General features: G+C 40.7%; 1 protein-coding gene across 10 annotated transcripts in view; it reads left to right on the forward strand.

The window, feature by feature from the left end:
• Window positions 1-23,579, forward strand: part of PRUNE2 (prune homolog 2 with BCH domain) — a 260,718-nt gene that overhangs the window by 156,910 nt on the left and 80,229 nt on the right. For all 10 annotated transcript variants that reach the window (XM_046023988.1, XM_046023991.1, XM_046023994.1 and 7 more), the window contains exon 7: window positions 23,045-23,203. In XM_046023988.1, coding sequence (XP_045879944.1) covers window positions 23,045-23,203 — 159 coding nt within the window. The remainder of the gene's footprint in view (window positions 1-23,044; window positions 23,204-23,579) is intronic.

The following is a 23,579-nucleotide window of genomic DNA, read 5'->3' on the forward strand; positions in this document are numbered from 1 at the left end:
GAGTCTAGCGGGTGCTCTCCCTCAACTCTTACAGTGTCTCAGTAACTTAATTTTCAGCCCCCATGCAGATATCCACCAGTTATGACTAACAAGGGAAAGAAAAAACCCAACTTCAATAAAAAGAGGGGCTCCGTTTCTAAAATGTAAAAACTGATGATTTAGAAACAAAAGACTCTCTCAGTTTTAAAGATTTATTTCAGAAAGAGAGAGAGGGTACATGGGTTAGGGGGAGGAGGGCCCGAGGGAGAGGGAGAGAGAAACTTAAGCAGACTCTGCATTGAGTGTGGAACCTGATATGGGGGTTCGATCTCACAACCCTGGGATCATGACCTGAGCCAAAACCAAAAGTCGGATGCTTGACCAACTGCACCACCTAGGCGCCTCCCCCCAAAAGACTTTCTCTTGAAGCAGCCTCTGCTCCTGCAAATGTCCAGTTCTAGTGTTATAATCACTTTGTAGGTTCTCATAAATTACAGATTTGTCCCTCTCTTCATGGTTCTTCGGTCGTGAGTGACAGAAACTCAACTCGAATTTGCTTAAGGTAAACAAGGCACTAACTGCTCTGCCTTTGTAAGTGGTAATCCTGGGTAGACCCAGGTTCTGATACTCGGACTCAAAGTCAAACCATGTGATGAGAGCTTGTCCCTTTCTCTCTACGTCTTGCCGCTGGGCTTCTCGATGTTGGCCTTGTTCTCATGTAGCTCTCTCCACGATTCCCCTCAAATGGGCTTGGGTAGCTCCAAACTTATGATGATCCTTGTATCTCAAGATCTCAGAGGAAGAGAGAGCGGCACCAAGCTCCTCGAAAGGTGCTCACTGACCAAGAGCGGGTCACGTCTCATTCCTGAAATCATTATGTAGCCAAGCAGGTGTGGTACAGTTTGGCCAGGTCAGACTCACCTGCCACACCTAGAGCTCAGCTTGGGAGCAAGAACAGATTGACGTCAGCCACAAGACGGGAGGACGGCTCTCCCCCAAAGGAAGGATTGATGGCCAGACAAAGTTGCTTGTGTTTGTGACAAACTAAACTCCTCTTTTTATTTGAAACTGAATGTGTATTATTTACAATATTCCAGACACTGTGCTAGTATTTTATATGAACTGTCTCATTTAATCCTCAATAAACTATGAGGTAGGTATTATTAGTACTGTATTTTTCTGATGCAGAAGTTGAAGCTTAGAAGATGAGTAACTTACCCCAACCTGTGTAACTATAAATGGCATAGCTGAGAATCAGATCAGAGTCTGCCTCATGTCAGGACCAGGGGTGTTCACTATGTTACCATATTTTCTCATGTTAAGTCCAGTCATTTTAAAATTTAAACATATTTTGTGCCTTTATCACCTTCTCTCTTTCTCTCTCTCTCTTATTTATTTATTTATTTATTTTTAGAGAGAGAGAGAGAGAGAGTGAGGGAATGTGAGCAGGGGAGAAATAGAGAGAATCTTAAGCAGGCTCTGTGCTCTGTGCTCAGCCCAGAGACTGATGCAGGGCTTGATCTCACCACCCTGAGATCTTGACCTGAGCTGAAATCAAGAGTAGAACGCTTCACTGGCTGAGCCCCCCCTCATTTTCTCCTCTGTCCCTGAAGACTCTAGCTTCCAAACATCCTTTCATCTTCAAAATATTGTATCACTGAGTATCACCATTTGATGAAACCTTACAAATACCTACTCTACTCCCTCATTTTGATGGAAGGAGACAAGATCATCTGAAAACAGAAAAAAACAACTCCTTTTCCTGATGCCCGGACTTGATTTGCCATTCTGCGCTATAGTACTTAACCGGAATCCCTTACATAAGAGGCCATCAATAAACAATTCTCTTTGATAATCAAACGAGCTTTTAGCAACTGGGCTCTTTCATTCCTTAATGCTACCTGTGCTTCAGAAAGAGAAAACCTAATGCTGTTTACAAACAGACTGCTTTAGGGGGGGAAACATGACTGTATGGATCACAAAATTTATAACAACGAAAAACCTAAAAGAACGAAATGACATTTATTATAGCTTACAGTGCTAGAGAGGAAATTGTGTAAAGATAAGGTCAAATCATTCATCTGACCTCTGACATTATCAAGAACTCATAAGATTTTCCTGAACTAGGTGAGGATTTTAACTATCTTAAATGTCACCTTATTCACTGAGGCTCTTAAAAATTTAAAGAAAGGGGCGCCTGAGTGGCTCAGTGGGTTGAGCCTCTGCCTTCAGCTCAGGTCATGATCTCAGGGTCCTGGGATCAAGCCCTGCATCGGGCGCTCTGCTCAGCAGGGAGCCTGTTTCCCTCTCTCTCTGCCTGCCTCTCTGCCTACTTGTGATCTCTGTCTGTCAAATAAATCAATAAAATAAATAAAAATCTTTCTAAAAAATTAAAAAATAAAAATAAAGATGATAAAGAGAGCAGGATTGGAAAATTGTTAGAAAATATAGGCTCAGGGGTGCCTGGATGGCTCAGTAGGTTAAAGCCTCTGCCTTCAGCTCAGGTCATGATCTCAGGGTCCTGGGATTGAGCCCTACATCAGGCTCTGCTCAGCGGGGGGCCTGCTTTCCCCGCCCTCCCCTTCCCCCTGCTGCCTCTGCCTGCCTTTCTGCCTTCTTGTGATCTCTCTCTCACTCTCTGTCAAATAAATAAATAAAATCTTTTTTTTAAGGCGAAAAAAGATTTAAAGAAAGGGGGCACCTGGATGGCATAGTCAATTAAGCATTCAACCCTTGGTTTTGGGTCAGGTCATGATCTCAGGGTTGTGAGAATCAAGCCCTGTGGGGTTCCATGTTCAGAACAGAGTCTGCCGAGGATTCTCTCTCTCCCTTTCCCTCTGCCTCTCTCACCAACACACACTCTCACATGCTCTCTCTCTCTCTCTAAAATAAATAAGTCTTTTAAAAATTTTAAAGAAAGACCTGTGGCTTTATAAAGATTCCAGAGAAACTGTATAATGAAGTAACAAAGCGAGAGGTTTCTAGTTTGGAACAAATTTATAGGTCAGCAATATCATTTTAGGGTTTGTTTTTTAAGATTTTATTTATTTATTTGACAGACAGATCACAAGTAGGCAGAGAGGCAGGCAGAGAGAGAGGGGGAAGCAGGCTCCCCACCAAGCAGAGAGCCCGATGTGGGGCTCGATCCCCGGAACCCGAGGTCATGACCCGAGCCGACGGCAGAAGCTTTAACCCACTGAGCCACCCAGGCACCCCTCATTTTAGTTCTTAAAGATGCTTGCTGTCTGTTCTACACATGTTGAGGCAATGCTATTGTATGTGTGCGCTGGGATGGTGTGGGAGGAGGTGGAGGCCGGCTACACAGGAGGCAAAAATCTTCCTTCTTGTCCCCTCCCAAGAACCCCTACCTGTTGATATACTCAGTTAGGTAGAATAGGAGTGGTCTCTCTAAGCAGGTTGAGAAATGACCCTACTGTCATTTTCCCAGCTATCCAGCTGCCTACCTACTCAGAAATTTTTGAAATACAAATGATTTGTATTTCTCTGATGATCAGTGATCTTGAGCGTCTTTTCATGTGTCTGTTGGCCACCTGTAGGTCTTCTTTGAAAAATTGTCTTTACATATTGCCCATTTTTTTAATTGGATTATTCCTTTTCTGGGTATTGAGTTTTATAAGTTCTTTATGGATTTTGGATACTGTCCCTTTTGCAGATGTGTCATTTGCATATGCCTTCTCCCATTCTGTAGGTTTCCTTTTAGTTTTGTTGACTGTGTCCTTGAATTTAAGAAACAAAACAAAGGAGCAAGGGGGAAAAAGAGAGGGGAGCAAACCAGGAAACAGGCTCTTAACTATAGAGAACAAACTGGTGGTTACCAGCGGGGAGGGACGGGTAAATAGGTGATGGGGTTGGAGGAGGGCACTAGGGATGAGCACCGGGGGTCACAGGGGAAGTGTTGAATCCCTATACTGTACAGCTGAAGCTATTGTTATACTGCATGTTAACTAACTGGAATTTGAAATAAAACATTTTAAAAAATCAGTATAAGTGACAGAGATGAAAAGAGAAGCAGAAGTCCCAATCTATCTGGAGAAGTATTTTTGTAAACCTCCTGTTTCCACCACAGCAGGTAGAGGGCCAGGCTTAGTGCAGAAAGCTGCCCAGAAGCCTTGTCTCAGTTCTTAATTGAAAGGATCAGGGTTCAAATGTGAAAGTACCCATGGCCGCTACCTCATACACTGTGTCAAACATCTGCCTTTGAGATTTTAAGCTGTTTTATCCAGACTTTAAGAAATGCTGGCAATTTTCACTGGACAATATATTCATTGAGATACTTCCGACACCATCATAAGGAGATACTTCAGAGGGCACAGAAACCACCCAAGCGACGGTCCCTGTTCATCAACTAGTTTGACACACATGTATCAGTGGTCGCTGGAGATCTACTCCTCCCTCATTCAGTCCACCTCAGGAGGAGCTGTGTTCCAGAGACATGCCGGAAGCCGAAAGTAGGAGAGACCGAGGCTCTCTCTGAGTCTCATGAGTAGACATCTCAAGCCACAGGAAAAACTAGACACAGACAAACTACACAACCGAGCCACTGCACATTCTTAACTGAGCTGGGCCAGCTGACCAGAGACTATGGAGAACTGGGTTCCTTGTCTTTGCAGCTGTGTCCGAAATAAGAAAGCGTTAGCAGTGGCCTGATTCTAAAGTGCAGGCAAATGAAAGGCAACAAAACAGGAAAATTCAAAAGTTGTGTCATGATTCTGGAGTCCCAAGATGGAACCCCACGTCAGGCTTCCTGCTCGGCAGGGAGTCTACTTCTCCCTCTCCCCGCTCCCCCCCGCCCCAGCCCTCCCTGCTCATGTTTTGTCTCACTCACTCTCTCTCTCAAAAAAAAAAAAAAAAAGGAAAAGAATAGTCAATATTTCTTTCCAATTCACTGTTATCATCATCCATTTTTGCTTTTCCTTTCAGGATGGGCCCCTCCTCTTTTCTAGCTTCTAACCGCAGTGGTTAATATCATGCTATTCAAGGTGTGGCCCACAGACCCGCAGCACAGATCTCACCTGGGATGTTGTAGAAATTTCGAATCTCAGTCCCCATCCCTGACCTACGAATTGAGAATCTGCATTTTAACAAGATTCCTAGGTGACTTGCATTCAATTTTGAGAGGGTGTGGGTTTCTATATCTTAGGACTTGAAAATCTGTATCTTTGAGCGTTGAGGAGGTAGGGCTATACATCTTGCCTGTGATAGTAGAAGCTCTCTTGATCTTCCCTGAACTAATGTGCTGAACTAGACACACTCTCCATCATGCTTTGTGCTATATACTGACTGATAACCTCAGCTGAATGCTTCAGACCCACTGAAAATTCTGCAGAATGCACAGGGCTGTGCATGTCCTTTAACTGAATTCAGTGTTTACCGAGAATCGGCTGTGTTAGTTCCCAGAACTGTTTACACCAGTTGTACCAGTTAATAAAATCGCACACTTTAAATAAATTGAAACAGGAGGAGGAAAGATCACTTTTTCTAAGATAAATGCTTTAGAAAGGCTCAGTGAAATGAAACATATTGTCATTGAAAATTTGCATTCAAATTAAGGCAGTACGGCTATCAAAAATTATGAGGGGACCATAACAATGAAGAAGGAGTCTACATTTAGTTCATCTCACATGTCTAAGATTTTATTCTACTTTAATGAAACTGAAATCAGAAATTGAACATTATACTTCATATGTATGACTTAGGCAACAAAGAGGATGGGAGGCTCCTATAGACCTATGCTCAAATATTTTAAAAGATCTTGACCCAAATCAGAAAGATTAAAAAGGAATACATAAACTTACACTCAAAATCAGTGAAATTGATCTTATTTCATTATAAAACATTTATTTTTAAAATTTCCCTCTTCAAAACAGGACAGCAACATGCAAAAGAAACGAGACCACTTTATTACACTGTACACAAAAATAAATTCAAAATGGATTAAAGACATAAATATGCAATCTGAAACTATAAAAATACTAAAAGAGAACACAGGCAGTAACCTTTTTGACATCAGCCTTAGCAACTTTTTTCTAGATATGTCTCATGAGGCAAAGGATACAAAAGCAAATATAAATTGATGGAATTACATCAAAATATAAAGATTCTGCACAGCAAAGGAAACAATCAACAAAACTAAAGGCAACCTATGGAATGGGAAAAGATATTTGCAAGTGACATATCCGATAAAGTGTTAGTATGCAAAATATATAAAGAACTTATTAAAATTCAACACCCCCCAAAACAAATAATCCAACTAAAAAATGGGCAGAAGACATGAACAGACATTTCTCCAAAGAAGACATACAGATGGCCAACAGACATATGAAAAGATGTTCACCATCATTCACCATTAGGGAAATGCAGATCAAAACTACCATGAGAGATCGCCTCCTACCTGTCAAAATGGCTTAAAATCAACAATACAAGAAACAACAGGTGATAGCAAAGATACGGAGTAAAGGGAACCTTCTTGTACTGTTGGTGGGAATGCAAACTGCTGCAGCCACTCTGGAAAACAGCATAGGGATTCCTTTAAAAGTTAAAAATAGAAGTACCCTGCAATCAGGAATCACACTAACTGGGTAATTACCCAAAAATTAAAAAACACGAATTCAAAGGGATACATGCACCCTATGTTTATTGCAGCATTATTTACAATAGCCAAACTATGGAAGCAGCCCAAGTGTCGTGTCCATTGATTGACAAATGGATAAAGAAGATGTGGTATGTGTATACACACACACACACACACACACACACACACACACACAATGGAATATTATTCAGACATAAAGAATGAAACCTTGCCCTTTGCAATGACATGGTTGGCGCTAGAGAGTATGATGTTAAGTGAAATAAGTCAGTCAGAGAAAGACAAATACCATGGGGTTTCCCTCCTGTGGAATTTAAGAAACAAGACAAATGAGGGGACGCCTGGGTGGCTTATTCAGTAAAGGATCCAACTCTTGATTCCGGCTCAGGTCATGATCTCCTGGTCATGAAATCGAGCCCACCATCGATTAAAAATGAATACATAAGGTCAGTGGGAAGTCTGCTTGAGATTCTCTCTCTCTCTCTGCCCCCCTCAACTCATGTTCAGTTCCACTTTCTCTCTCAAAGTAAATAAGTAGAAATCTTTTTTTTTTTTTTAATGAGCAAAGGGGAAACAAAAGAGAGAGAGGCAAATCAGGAAGCAGACTTTTATTTTTTTTTATTTTTTTTTAAAGATTTTATTTATTTATTTGACAGAGAGAGATCATAAGTAGGCAGAAGCAGGCAGAGAGGCAGGCAGAGAGAGAGGGAGAAGCAGGCTCCCCGCTGAGCAGAGAGCCCGACGTGGGGCTCGATCCCAGGACCCTGAGATCATGACCTGAGCCGAAGGCAGCGGCTTAATCCACTGAGCCACCCAGGCGCCCCGGAAGCAGACTTTTAATTAGGAAGAACAAACTGCCGATTACCAGAGGGGTGGGGGTGGGGGATGGGCGGAAGCTGTGATGGGGATTAAGGAGGGCGCTTGTTGTAATGAACACGGGGTGATGTGGAATTGTGAATCACTGTACTGTACCCCTGCAACTAATAGAACACTGGTAACTAAAATTGAGATTAAAAACTTTAAAAAATAAAAAAAAAATTCCCTCTCAAACTGAATTTTTAATCAATTAACTTTTCTTAATCCTATCAGCTAGAATACATAAAAACCTAAGCAGCGGGGTGCATGGCTGGCTCAGTCAGTTAAGTGTCTGCCTTCCGCTCAGGTCATGATCCCAAGGGCCTTGGATCCAGCCCCGTGTCAGGGTCCGCCCTCAGCAGGGAGTCTGCTTCTTCCTCTGCCCCCCACTCCCCGCTCATGCTTGCTCCCTCTCTCAAAAAAGTAAACAAAATATATTTTTAAAAAGAAAGAGAAAAAAGAAAACACAAGTAGAAGTCTCCTATTGCAGAGCTTTATGTTTAAAGAGTCAAGGAAAGTAGAAACAATAAGTTTTCTGACTTTAATAGACTCTTCCTTTTTCAGGGTAGGAGTTTGAGGTCCAGAAAGGGAAAATGTCTTGTTTTGGATCAAGGTGTGGTTCTCAAAATGTGGTCCCTATGCCAGCCATATCAACATCACCTGCGAGCTTGCTGGAAATGACGATTCTCAACTGGCCCCAGATCTGTGGTATCAGAAACTCTGGGAGGGGGACCCAGATGTTTGTTCTCTGAAGCCCTCTGGGTGAATGTGACACAGCTCAAGTTTAAGAACCATCAATGTACTATGACCGCTCAGTAAAATCAGAACCTGGAGAAGAACCTGTTTCTCCATCAATCTGGACCATTATGCTATCTGGTGAACTGGTCAGGCACTTTCTCTAAACTTTACCTTTCTTTTCTTTTCTTTTTTTTTACGATTTTTAAAGTTTATTTGAGAGAGAGAAAGTGAGCAAGGGGAATGGGCAGAGGGAGAGGGAGAAGCAGACTCCTTGCTGAGTAGGGAGCCAGACATGGGGCTCGATCTCAGGACCCGGAGAACAGGACCTGAGCTGAAGGCTGTGGCTTAACTGACTGAGCCACCCAGGTGCCCCACTCCCTCCCCTTTTTCCACTCAGAAATTTGAGGGCTCACATAATGTAGACAATGGGCTACAACAAAAGAATCTTAGAACAGGACTCTTTCTAACTTACACAAGGTAAAGAGGTAATTTGTAAACTAACAAAAGATGGGTAATTTTCATCGACCTAATTGACAGATAAATTCGCCGTTAAATCATTGTAGCTGTCAGTCCTGCTGCTGCTGTCCTAGCACGTCCAGAAGGTTGAGTGTCAGAGATCCTGGACCGAGCATTGTAGAGATTAGCTCATTTTGTAAAAGTAGGTTTTTTCCTTCATTTCCAGATGAAAAAAATGGAAGCTTATCCTGATCCAGTAACTTGCCCAAAGACACAGAGATAACAGGGTGTGCAGCTAGGATTTGAATTCTGGGCTGTCAGATATCAAAACCCATGCTTTAAGCATCACATTTTCATATCTGCTCATTTGAGAGAGTTAGATCTACTTATTTTACAAATAAGATGGGAACATATATTTTTGGAATTTGGGCTTTCCCAGTGACTATAGAAGTTCGCTCAATGGGTTGAGAATAGAAACAAGAACCACTGATTGAGAAACTATGTCTACAGGGAATGAATTGAAAATTGTTTCTTTATATCAGTATAGACCACCATTCTGCACCCGACTTGCACATTAGAATAAAGGCTGGAACTTTCTGGAAAATACATGGGTTCCCAGCCCCCCTCCCTTAAACCAATTAAACTTAAATATCACTAGGTGGGGTCTGAGTATTTGTATTTGTGTGTGTGTGTGTGTGTGTGTGTGTCTCCCTGGGTTATTCTAAGGTGCAACCAAGGTTAAGAACTAGTAATGTAGACATACAGGTTCAGATCATTCAGGCTCAGAAATGGATTTTGATGAATTTTTCCCTGTAGCCTGTTATCAGACATGGATGTTGGCCATTTATGGAATGCTCACAATGCCCCAGACATGTTGCATTGCCCTCAAGACCTACCGTATTTGGGGTTTACCATAACTGAGTTAACAAATAAGTCTTTATATCATTTTCAGACATCCCAAATATAAGTATGGTGTTTAAAAATGCCTTACTGGGCGCCTGGGTGGCTCAGTGAGTTAAGCCTCTGCCTTCAGCTCAGGTCATGATCTCAGGGTCCTGGGATCAAGTCCCACATTGGGCTCTCTGCTCGGCAGGGCACCTGCTTCCCCCTCTCTCTCTGCCTACTTGTGATCTCTCTCTGTCAAATAAATAAATAAAATTTTTTAATAAATAAATAAATAAATAAATAAATAAAAATGCCTTACTTACCCATTACTGACCTGGGTTAATAGAATTTTTCTAGACTAAAAAAAATCTCTGGAAAATACCCAGAGAAAACTTTATTTTTCTGGCACAGGAAATAGATGTTTCAGTAAAATCCTGGCTCTTTTTTTTTTTTTTAAAGAAAATTATCTTGCTTTTTCTTTGTTTGAGAGAATCAAAATGCTGTTTATTTTACAAGCATACTAATATAAACTAAAAGAAAATTAATGGAAATTTTTAATTTTTGTCTGCTTACGAAGAGGAAACATTTGGCTGATGAGTGCAATGTATTCATGTAGATGTCCTCATCTCTGAAATTTTTTTTCTCCTACCTAAACCAGATGAAATTAATGATATGTCTTGCTTCTTGCAGTAATGTTTCTGAAAAAGTTAGGTGTGATTTGAGTTATTAAGTTTGCAAAGCTCCCCCAATATTATTCTCTGAAGTTATTCTTAATTAGGGCATTTTTTGCCCCTTGGGGACAATTGGCAATGTCTGGAGACATGTCTGTCACAACTCGGGGAGTGAGTTTGCTACTGGCGTCTAGTGGGTAGAGGCCAGGATGCTGCTAAAAACTCTAAAATATACAGAACAGTTCCCACGACAAAGACTTTTCCAGCGACAATATCCATATTGCTGAATTTGAGAAACCCTGCTCTGAAGTTATTAATTTTTTACCTGTTATGAATTCAGATCCCCCCCCCGCAGCATTTGGCCTGCTTAAAGCCCTTCTATAAATAACTCTCTTATAAAATGATAACATATACACACAACTGTCCCCAAATATGCTTTGCCTTTCAGGCGGGGGCTGTAGATCATTTCTCATTTGTATTTCAATCATGTTGGTGTCTCACATGTATGCTGCAAATAGCAATGGAAATTTGACCATTATAAGGGAGATCAGAGCATCTGAAGACCTCAGGGGCCAGAAAGGGGATTCCTCACATTGACCTGAAAGGATAAAGGTGAAGGAGGCTTGGCCTCTTTTTCCTGGGTTCAATAGATGGTACTGTGTATTTTTGATTGATGAAGCATAACCTACATTTCATAAGCTTAACATGTTTATAGATTTGCTTTGTCACTCATTTTTATAATACCTCTCTTAACTGGGGTCCAAACCACCATGAAATGAAATAGCTAAATCACTAACTCAAAATCACTAACTTAACTTTCCAAGAATTATATGTCTCTGTCTGTGACTGGGGCTTGGTTAGCTAGAAAGAAAATGGGGATTTGGGAAATTATCTGGTGTGTGTGAAAGAGAGAGAGAGAGTGAGTCCTTTGAGCTTGATAGTTAGGGTGCCTACCTGTGTGTTGACCTGATCAGCCTCCTCTTCCAGGAAATGACTCTTACCAATCTCTCTTGTCATGATGAGTGCCATATTGGTATTTGTGGTCTTTCCAATTTCTCTCAGTTGCTTGGTGCAGGATTAGGCACCCAATCCAAGTGGGAACAACCAGCATTCCTTCCATGGGGTTTTCAAACTCAAAACCAAGAGGCAATGAACCTTGACTGAACTTGAAGGGTCTACACTGGACTCATGTTTCCCAGCACACAGAAGATGCTAGTTGGTCACAAAAGAGGAGAAGGAAGCCAGAAGAGAATGAAGAAGCACATCCTGGCAACCCCCCACCTCTGCCCAACTTACTCCCCAGTTTTTCATTTGCTTTTTTGAGAACACTCCCCAGATCCTTCTGACTTCCTTTCTCTGAAGTCAGTGTAAGTTACTGTGACTTGGGACCAAGAGAGTCGTGACAATACAGTGTCCTCCCCTGAAAACGAATTCCTTGAGATCCCCACATACAGACGTCTCCAAATGAAAATAAAACCACACACCCCAGAGTGTATCTGTTTGCAGGAGGGGGTTTCTGGTAATTAGCTTAGATTGCAACAAATGGCACACACAGACTGTTGACTCTGCATGTGTGCTCCAAGATTGGTGTTTACCCTATTAGATTCCAATTTAAGAATGTCATAAAGTTTATCAGTGAGCAAATGGAAACTAGCAAGAACACATACATAAGTGGGGAGAGGCATGTGCCTGGATAACATAGATTTGTTTAGACTTCAAAACAATTACTTTCATTGGGGTGATAGCAAAGGGGACACAACCATATTCCTCCACTTAAACTTGGTGATGGTTGGGTATTTTTAGCAAATGAGTTGTCAGCAGAAAGGCTTCATTAGACCCACCAGGATATCTGCCCATGAAGAACGAATCCCAAACTGTACTGACAGTTTTCCTTGAGCCAAAATGATGAAGCACTTCTGACAAGAGGCATATTGTGCTCCCCATGTGAGGAGCGTGAGGAACAAAAGAGACAGTTTGATCTTCATTTGGTCAGGTTAATATTGACACAGCTTAGAAACATCGGAAGTGTGTGTAATGTACACGTACAGCTAGTGCTCTAGAGACTTGACTGGTGGTTTCCATAAATCAGAAAAGGGTACCCAGCGAGGAAGGAAGGTTTCCTGCTTTCTCGAAATAGTGTTCAAACTAGATGATTTATTTTTACAAAGAAAAATAAATAAAGCTGTAAGTTTTCAAGCTCATGGCTCAAAACAAGCCAACAGGGATATTTTTTTAACATCTATACACAATTATGGAACTAATTCAGTCTTACTATCTGGTAGCTGGAGTGTTGCCCAGGTTCCACCATTTCAAAAAATAAAGCATGACTAATGAGTGGATTTTCCATTACGCATGGGTCCTGAGTTACTCATTCCCATATAGAAGTGCTTATAAACACACATAAATTCTAACAAAGGGGCCCTTAGAGGGGAACAACAATGTAGCCCTTTTCCTGCTGAGTTCTTGCATCCATATTGTATCAAAAAGTTTTGATGATTATGGGTCTGTCCTTAAAGGATGTGTCAATTAGGCTGACCTCATTAATGACATCATGACTTATTTATCTTTAATTGGTTGTGAACCTCCCCACATGCACTTATTCAATCTACTATTAACTAGTTGTAAGTGTCTGCCTTCATCTCCTCTATGAAGTACAGTATATAAGCATCATTCTTCAGGGCAGCTCTCTGTGGTTCTAACATTGGTTCTCTTTATGATGGAGACAGTAAGGATGGGGCAAGACTTCAGCTTGTTTAATTTCAGGTTGACGTGAAACCACTCCATTTTAAGAAGTTCTTAATTTAAACCTGTGCTTCCGGCTGAGCTCTTTCCCTCTTCTCCTCCCCTTCCCTCACTCTCTTTCACATGCTCTCTCTCTTCATTAATGATATGGTTATAGGAGGTAATAACTATTTGATGACATGGAAACAGTCATTTTCAATTTTCAACAAACATGCGCTCTCTCCTTCTCTTCTTGAACTCTTTGACCCAAATGACAACCTTACTAGGGTGATTGTTTAAAAGAATCTTGGTTTCTCCTTTAATACTTATGATGTGCTTGACCTACACTGAAGCATCTATTTGCAGATTGACAAATCATTTTGTCATGGATGGTTATGCCTTTATAGGCGGACTTTGCTTAAAGAGATGGTGGTATCATAAGTTCTTCTGTTAACCTTAAAAATTAAAACTGTCAGTTTATTTACCAGCAAAAAAAGGGACTTATTCAGGAGTAGCAGAGAATTGCAATCCAGGCCAAGCCCAAGCTACGGAAAACCATAGGCAAGTCAGAGCCTTGAAGCAGAGAAACACTCTTTTATAGAGAAGTGGGGAGCAGGGAAGGTCATTTGTTGGAAACATAAAGCCCATTGGAGTAAACTGGGAGTTTGAAGTATCGTGACTTTTCATTGGCTGAGTTGTGACAGTCTCTGGCTGGGCTGTTACCAAGGCAGAAGGAAAGCCTTTCTTGCTCCTGCTGGTTAGTAGTGTTTATGTGTACCGTCAGTTCCTTCCTATTGGCTCTGCAATTGATAACAAGAGGTAAAAAGTGAGAGCATCCCCTGCTACCCTCCTGACATCATTCTAAATGAGGTTCCCTTTATTAATTTTTTGTGATTTTTCCCCTTTAATTAATTTTCACACTTCCTATTAAGATTCCCATTCCCTTGTGGTTAAAAATTACTTCTTTATTTTATACATTATTATATTTTATATATTTTATATAGTATTATATATTTTTATATTATATGTACTGTATATGTATTATATATCATAAAAATTACCATCCTGTGAATCCTAATTCCTGGTTTCTTTAGGCTTTTGAGCAGAAGAAACAATGTTGGGAGCATCCCTAGATAACTAGATAAATTTATATCCTGAATGTTAATTGAGATTCTTCCATCATGCATGGAAGCTACCAAAGAAAGCAAAACTACATGAGGGCAACTCCGGATAACCTATGACCATGCCAGTTCTCCTGCTTTCTATGTTTTCTGCATACACATGCATGCCCAGCTTTTTAGAAGTACATATTGCTGTAAGAATGTCCAAACATTCTTTCTTGACAGCAGTTTCTTTGGGTGAGTTTTCAATTTTAGGCCTGTACATAGAGTTAATGGTCATCCCACACTTCCATTTCAGAGAGTAGATGAAAAACTGGAAATTGGTCATAAGGCTTCATAATATTGAATCACAAAAAAATGTAAACAGCTCATTATTATTAGCATTTGTTAAAATCAAGGGTGTGACTTGCTTGTATATAATAATGAGGGCAAGTCGATACTACCTAGTCACAGAGGGAGGGGCAAAAAAAATGTTTTTTATTAAATTAAAACCAGAATTCATTAGTAGTATCTTTGGTGGTGAAGAATTTCTCATTCAAAAAAAACATAGATGTCAGAGCATAGGTTCTACTCCCATTTTTCACCTGGATCAGCCATGTGACATCAGTGTCTTTACCTCTCAGAGCCTCTTTTCTCCCAGTGTGAAACAGAAATGATGTTACCCACCTCATCAGGGCATCTTCAAGTTTAGATGAGATGATGCAAAGCATGTAACAGAGGGCTTAAGGTAGACACAGTGCTTGGTTAAATCATGATAGATAATTCACTACTGGTTTCGATGAAAATCACACTGATATACATATGTTACATACTCATTTATATAATGTAGCATTTTTAATTTCACAAAAGAGCTCTCTTTAGCTATGAAGAATATTATGTACTGTCTGACTCTATTTTCAAAGTATGATGTATAATATAGTTTTAATAGACCCAGTGAAGTTTTTACTACTTAAATGCCTTGGTGAGCTTATAAAAATAAGAACAATAGAGCTTTTTTTTTTTTTAAATGACATCTGGTAAAAACATGGGAAATATCTTTGCTTACCAATTAAAGAGTGGCTGAAAAACAGAATAAATGAAATCTCTTAATTTATGCATTTTGTGTTCTCATAAATCATTTTCCTGTCAAAATTATCAGACTTTATTATTGCTGAATATTTTAAACATCATAATGGAATTTTGGTAGCATAAATCATAAAGCTTTCAGTTAGAACATTTGTGTACACACCTCAGCATTTTTCTTATATCTTGATGAAAAAAAAATTAGTCCTCAGTCTAGAAATAAATCCATGCAGAGTATAAATGTCAAACTATACTCTTAAATTTCAGTAACTCAGCAATCCATGCTGGTCACTGTGCTTGCTAGGTGGTTATGGACTGTCAAGCTATGTTTCTAAGCCTCGCTGTTCCCCCAAAATGAAGCTCGACATGCTTCTGTTTTCATCTTGGGCATGATTTTTATCCTACCTGCAAAACAAAACAAAACAAAACAAAACAAAAAAAACCTGCTCACTTGATTTTTCTATTTCCTATAAGATGAAAAGAATTTTAGATGTAATAAATCCTGGCATACTTGTTCTTGACATTAGAAAATAATTTATTGTATTTACTAAAAGCCTTATGCAATGTATTTCATTTATAATTTGTAAGAGAGACAACTGTTTTTGGATTAGGTGTGTAATCCAGAATGCTGGACCTGCACAGAAAGTGTTAGCATGAGGAGTAACGTCTACAGAAGGGCAGGTGGCCCTTGGAGGAGAAACAGTGGTAAGGAAGGAACAGGCTCTACCCTTGGTGACTTAGCAGAAGGAGAAATCACCATGCAATCTTTTGATCCTCTAAAAGCTGTTATTTGTGTATAGAGAAACAGAAGCTCATTCACTGAGTGTAAGTTGGAATTAAATATTCAGCCAGTTAACGGGGCGCCTGGGTGGCTCAGTGGGTTAAGCCTCTGCCTTCAGCTCAGGTCATGGTCTCAGGGTCCTGGGATCGAGCCCCGCATGGGGCTCTCTGCTCAGCAGGGAGTCTACTTCCTCCTGTCTCTCTACCTGCCTCTCTGCCTACTTGTGATCTCTCTCTCTCTCTGTCAAATAAATAAATAAAATCTTTAAAAAAAAAAAAAGAGTACATTATACCACATCTACAAGATCTTTAAAAAAAAAAAAATATTCAGCCAGTTAAGTGTCTGGCTTAGGCTTAGTTCATGATCTCAGGGTCTTGGGATCGAGCCCCACATCGTGTTCCCTGCCCAGTGGGGAGCCTGTTTCTCCCTCTCCCTCTGCTGCTCCCCCTGCTTGTGCTTTCTCTCTCTTTCTCTCAAATAAATAAATAAATATTTTTTAAAAATAAGGATTTCAGTAACAAGATAAACACTCTTTACCCATTTCTTAAATCTTGTATCATTTTTAAATGACTTTGCTTCACATTTAACTTTGTGTAAATTCCTCAATCCCATCACCTTTAAAAATTTTATATGTGAGTTGCTTAAGCAATTTAAAAATGTGTGTGACTATCACTTGAAAGTTCATATATATTTTAAAGGATATAAGGCAAGAAATTTTAATAGGAATAACTAGTTCCTATACCAAAATTTGTAAAAGAACGGCGTTCTGTTCTTTTGTGTGTCTCTTTCATAATTCATGTAACCATTTCTCTATTGTTGGACATTTAGCCTGTTTCTAAGTTTTAGTTATTAAAGCAACAACCCAGTGAACAGCTTTGCCCATAAACCTTTTGTGTGAGTATCTGATTATTTCTTTAGAATGTATTTCTAACAGTGTATGGGAATGCCTCTTAGGAGGTATTTGTCAATAATAGGAAAAGATAAGGTGAAATATTTTAGTATCAAAGGATTTCTACGATATCAGTGAGCTCAGATATTTATTGGCATTTGTATTTCAATTGTAAATGTCATATGGTCAACTGTTTTTCAATTGCTATGCTTACTTTTTTCCATTAATTTATAAGAACTTGATTTTGAGGACATTAAGACTTCCTCCTCCCAGTTAAAAAATAAATAAAATGATAGTAAGTAATAACAGTTGCCCTGAAAACTTTTGAGTAGCTGTAAGCGAAGTGTCATGATTCTGCTTACAATTTTTTTTTATTTTTTTAAAGATTTTATTTATTTGTTTGACAGACAGAGATCACAAGTAGGCAGAGAGACAGGCGGAGAGAGAGAAGGAAGCAGAGAGCTGAGCAGAGAGCCCGATGCAGGGCTCCATCCCAGGACCCTGAGAGCATGACCTGAGCCGAAGGCAGAGACTTGAACCCACTGAGCCACCCAGGCACCCGTCTGGTTACATTTTTAAAAGCTCTCTCTTGGTGCAGCAGGAAGAACTGATTGTAAGACACAAGAGCAGCTTGAGGGAGACCAGTCAGAAGCCTGTTGCCCCTATTCAAGTAAGAGATGATGGTGACCGTGGCTGGGACAGTAATAGAGATGGAGAGAAGTGTTTGGACTCAAACCATGTTTCAGAAGTAAAAATCACAGGATTTGTTGATGAAGAATGAGAAAAGAAAAGAATCAGTGATATCTAGATGTTTGGCTGAGTTAACTGGATGCCTGATGGCGTCATTTAATGATATGGGGCAAACTGAGGTGGAGGTTGGTGTTTGTTTGTTTGTTTGTTTTTGAGATGTTTATTAGACATTTATGTGGAAATATGTGGATAGACAAGGGTAGAGTTCAGGTGGATGTAGCTTGGTTGTCCCTGGTCGACAGACTGTTTGAAAGCCAGTGCACTGGATGAGATCCCCAAAGAGAATGTGTACATAGAGAAGAAAAAGATGTGTGAGAACACAGTCTGAGGTTTGAACACTTAGAGGTTCAAAAGGAAAAGGAACCAGCAGAGAGGACCTAGTTGTAGCCTGGGAGCTGAGAGAAAAACAAGGGTAATGTGATAGCAGCAAAGTGAAGGAAGGACATGTTTCAAGGAAAAGGGATGATCGACCTCGTGGAATTCTTTGGAGAAGTCAAATAGAGTAGAAGCAGGAAAGTGACTTTTGGGTATTGTCACCTGGAAGCAATTGGTACCTTTTTTTTCCTTTTAAAAAGGATTTTATTTAGTTATTTGACACACAGAGAGAAAGCACACAAGTAAATGGAGTGGCAAGCAGAGCCAGAGGGAGGAGCAGGCTTCCCACCGCCGAAGGAGCCCGATGCTGGGGCTTGATCCCAGGACCCTGAGCCAAAGGCAGATGCCCAACTGACCGAGCCATCCAGGTGCCCTGTGACTGGTACTTTTGAGAAGAGCAGTTTCAATGGAAGGATGAAGGCAGAAACCGGACAGAGGACTTCAGAAGACAATAGAGGATAGGACTATACCAGCAATGTAACAGAGTGGGTTTTCCTCTCTCAGGGAATAGCCACATTTCAGCACTCAAGTGTTTACAAGACATCAGTTAGATCACTTTTATCTCATGTGATGCACTGCAACTATCAGCACACGGCACAAAGACTCAGTTTTTCAGAGCAATGGAGTAAGAACTAAAACAAGATTTTAGTTTGAGAGAGTAGAATTTTCCACCGCATTTGTCTGCAGACTTTCAACCACAAATGTAATGAATCTCCTGGACACTATCACTGTCCCTGTCTCGGTTGTGACGTGAGTTAAAGTAGGGCCATCCCATTTCTGTTTCCCTGCTCTTGGTCATCGTGATCATCAAACTCACCTTTAAATAATAAAGCCTTTTTCTCCCCACATTTCTGGGGTCTTCCAACCCATTCCAAAACTAGAAATTATTTAGGCAAAAAGTACTCATGACCTCTAAAAATGTTTAGTGATTCAATCTTTGGACCCATGAATGACAAAGGACAGTGACAGGGGGCACTGCCCATTCTTCCCAGTTGAGGTACTGGAATAGGCTGGATTTTGTGCCAGCCAGTTAGTTCGCAGCTATAACGATGAGCAGAGTAACTTTGTAAATTCCTAGCAGCAGTCTCAGGCTGGGGTCCTGCTGCTAAGGTGGAGGACTGTATGATGGGGCCAGGGGGTGGTAAGTTATGGTAGGAGCTCTTCATTTTCTAAACCTTTGGCAAATTGAGTGAGATACACATACGTGTATGTATATAATTTTAACTGAAGGTGGAAGAGACATTTTGGAGACATTTGAGCAGATTAACAAATAGTATTTGTATACATGTAACTAAAACAGCAATTTATCAGGTGGAAGGCAGATGGGGGGAATAAAATGCCAACCTGTATCTACAGTTGGGTTGTGTTGATGATGAAGTACTGTTTATTCAGGGCCAGCCTAGCTTGTCAGCAACATAAGAGCTGCGGTAGCACATGACTCCCTGCGTAGCTAGAAGACAATAATAAATTATCTCCTATGCAAATAGCACCGGCCTAAAAGCAGAACAAACAGACTCTGCCTCTCAGATTCCTGAAGATTCTCACTCACTCCCTTGTTTGATGCTGTTTTCAACATGATCCTACTGACACACTCCTAAAGCCATTAAGATCAACTCTGGTTTGGTCAGTTACATGACGGTAGACAGGACATAGTTGTTGGTGACTGCCATTTTGGAGGTAAAGTAACATATGTTACTCTATGAACATATGAAACATGCCCATGTGATTCACACGAATCTTTGTTTTTTCAACACTTCATATGATCGTATGGGTTTGAGGGCCACCCAGAAGAGAACTGGGGATACCCAAAGGAGCTTGATTCGAAGAATCACTTGATTTTCACATAATGAAAATACAGAATCTTGGACCCAATCCTTGACCCGATAAATAAGATATTCTAGCAAAGTGGCTCAGAAACACACACCTGCCCCGGGGTGATTTTTATGATGAAGGTGGTGTGAGGAACCAGGAACTGAGGTGTGAGTTAATAAAAGTCCCAGGAAAATGACAGCATTGAAAGAACCCAAAGAAAGGGACAGAAGGAAATATATCAAAAAAATATATGCCTCCCTTTTTGAAATGGCTTTTCAATTTCCAATGTGCTTTCAAATCACCCGGGATTTTTGGAGAATGCACTTTCTGCTTCAGTAGGTCTGGAGCATGGCCTGAGTCAGCATCCCTAACAAGACGCTTGGTGTTGCCAAAGCCTCTGGACTTGAGTCCCGAAAGATCCTAGAGCTGCCATTTGCACATGGAAGAATCCAAACAGATTGGAGTTCAGCCAACAGTTTGGAATAGCAAATGTTCCACAAGTATGGCTTTGAATAATGCTGAATCTACTGCATCCTATTTTTGGGCTCAGCTACCAGTAAAACCTGCCTTCTTTTGTGCAAGTGACCTAGCTGGGAGTCTCGTAATAATTGTTGTGAAAAATCTCTTAGAGTGTTGTATTTTTTTTCAAGGGTTTATAACCATATATGGGGGATTTTCTGTACATACCGAAAAAAAATATTTTGAAAGGGAAATTGCTCAGCTTTTTGGCCAACACCATTAGTCTGGAAGATGTAGGAGATAAGACGTAGGTAGCTGTTGTCCATTCTTGTTTTCCTTCAAGACCATAACTGCTTTTATAATTCATGACGGCAATAAGCTCAGCACTGAGGTCCTCTTGAGGGACAAAATCAGTGGTGATTTGAGATAGTTTTGTTTATTGAATGTGCATTGTGTATAACGTGAGGTCCAATTTAAAAATATATATCATTTTAAATATCTACTTCTATTGTGGGTGAACTTATTTTTTAAGTATCTAGAGATTGCTACTATGACACATGGACAATAAATAAAAAGCATGAAAACTGACAGTATGCTTTCCAAGACACATGTTGCAAAAGCTGTTGTATTTGAACATCCTAAATTTCACTACCAAGTCAGTACAAGTAAGTTGGTGTTCACCAACAACGTATCCTGAGAGCTTTGTCAACTCCCCGGTGCAATTCCTTGTACCTAAAAGGGCAGTGTTCTCCAGAGATGCCTAGTGAGAGTGGCTGCTGCAAAAGTAGGCAACGACTGCTCCTTGAAGCTGATGATGGGCTGGGCTCCCATACCTGTGAGGTGTCTCGTGTGGCCTCTCGGGGGCCGCAGAGACTTTGACATTCAACTCAGCAGAATTACAGAGTACATGTGTTATGGATATTTTAAGCAGCCAGTAAATAATCTGAGCCACAAATATGAAATCCACAAGTTTCAAAGAACAGCCACATACAAACATAAAGCTGGGCACAGGAAATGCCCTCATCTCTTTGCACTGAACTGTCTGGCTCCCAGTCACAGTTATCTGGGGAGGGTGTACGTGGCACTTCCACTTCCTATGGTACATATTTCCGTGTCACTTTAATACTTTACCAGTGGTTGGGGCGCCTGGGTGGCTCAGTGGGTTGAGCCTCTGCCTTTGGCTTGGGTCATGATCTCAGGGTCCTGGGATCAAGCCCCACATCGGGCTCTCTGCTCAGCAGGGAGCCTGCTTCCCCCTCTCTCTGTGCCTGCCTCTCTGCCTACTTGTGATCTTTCTCTCTCTGTCAAATAAATAAATATTTTAAAAATACTTTACAAGTGGCATACACAGTTCTGATGCCTTTTATATCAGATCAAAAATGAATAGAATTCTTCGTCTCTCTTGAGTGCACATTGTGGTGATTTCAACTGAGCGGTGCAGTCAGCTGTCGATTGTCTGTGACATATATAGAGAGATATATCATATATCAGATATATGATATATATGATATATACATATCATATATATTTATATATAATTACATTATATATATATATATATATGCTGTGATAGAGTGTTATGTAGCAAAGGCTGATTTTGTGTGTTTGTCTCTCCAGTCATTCAAAAACATTTTTTTTTTTTTTGAGGGGCATCTGGGTGGCTCAGTCATTAAGTGTCTGCCTTTGGCTCAGGTCCTGATCCCGGGGTCCTGGGATCGAGCACCATACTGGGCTCCCTGCTCATCTGGAAGTCCGCTTCCCCCTCTCTTTCTGCTCCCCCCGTCCCACTGCCCATTCTCACTTTCGCTTATTCTCTCTCTCTCTCTCTCTCTCTCTCTCAAATAAATAAAATCTTTAAAATGAAAACAAAAACATTTTTTGAGCAACTAGTATATGCCAGGCATTATGTTAGGGGCTAATGTCTGTCTTCAGTCCCTTCCTTTAAGAAAGAGAAACAACTATGCCAACAAAGTGGTTCTCATTGCCATTAATAAAACTGAAAAAGGCCAGCACATATTTGGAGATGATGTGAGCTGCTGGTTTGTGGTCATGGGCTCCTTTTCCACAATGATTCATTCCTTCTTAGCTACCACATAGAGCAAGAGGATCTGATATCATAGCCCTTCCATCAATCTCCAGACTCCTACACCGGAATAAGAAGCATACAGTTAACTTAGCTAGAGTCATCTTATGGATTTTTCTTGGCATCATAATCATCATTGGATAAGTTATTTTAAAAACAACAATAAAAAAATAAAAGTAAAATAAAAATAATAACTTCCTCCTATTTTTCTGGCAGTTGGTTGTAGCAATAGTCAGCAGCTATTCCTAATCCTGTGAACAATAAAAGGAAAAGTATTTTTTACAAAGCCAGTGTTCGAATAAATATTTTAGGAAAAAACTCTTAAGACATTTGTTACTTGTCTGAATTATTGGAATAATGGCCAAGATGCCTGGGGCACCTGGTTGGCTCAGTGAGCTAAGCCTCCAACTCCTGGTTTCAGTTCATGATCTCAGGGTGAGATGGAGCCCCAGGGGGCTCTGTCTGTATCGGGGGAGTCTGCTTGGGATTCTCTCCCCACCTCTCTCCCTCTGTACCTCCTCCCCTGCTCCTCCCCCCCACCCCACCCCCCAGCTCATGCACACCCACTCCCATTCTCTCTCTTAAAAAAATAAAAAATACTGGCCAAGACTCCTTCCTTCCTTGGGCTAAGAAAACAAACAAGCAAAGGATGTTTTAAGCCATAGCATGAAAGTTTGCCAACTTGTGTGTCTGATAAGAAATACCTGTCACAACACATCACAACATGGGACCAATTTACGGCACAAGTGCTGAGACGAGGCAGTCTGACATTAATATCAACGGCCCTGTTGTTTCAGAACTGCATGTTTCACAGCAATATCAGCAGTGACTTGAAAGCATTTGCAGACAAGTTCGGCTTTGATGTCCTCATCCTCCTGGCCAGCTACCTGTCGGAGGAAGAGCAGCCCAGACGGCAGATCGCTGTGTATTCCCAAAACCTCGAGCTGTGCAGTCAGGTAAGGACCTCCTTCACTCCCGCCCATCTGCTTCCTAACCTGCTGGCTGTCACAACATGCGGCGGGACTTGGGAACGGATGAGCGGCTCAAGGAAATGCGCCTGAGAGATAAGGTCCTTGAGAAATGTTGGGGGTATTTTGCACCTTGGGCCATTTATGTGTGTAGGTACATATGTATGTATTTCTATTTCAGAGTTTTCAGAGTTTTTGTTTTCAGTTTTGAGGCTATGTCACCCCAAAATCACCTAATCAGAATTGGCAGTGAGATCAATACTGGCCCTTTTTTAAAAATCGAGGTGTAATTGACATATAACGTTATATTAGCTTCCAGGATACAACATAACGATTTGATATTTGTGCATATTGTGAAGGGATC

The sequence above is a fragment of the Meles meles genome, chromosome 11 (genome assembly GCF_922984935.1).
Source record: "Meles meles chromosome 11, mMelMel3.1 paternal haplotype, whole genome shotgun sequence".
Taxonomy (NCBI): domain Eukaryota; kingdom Metazoa; phylum Chordata; class Mammalia; order Carnivora; family Mustelidae; genus Meles; species Meles meles.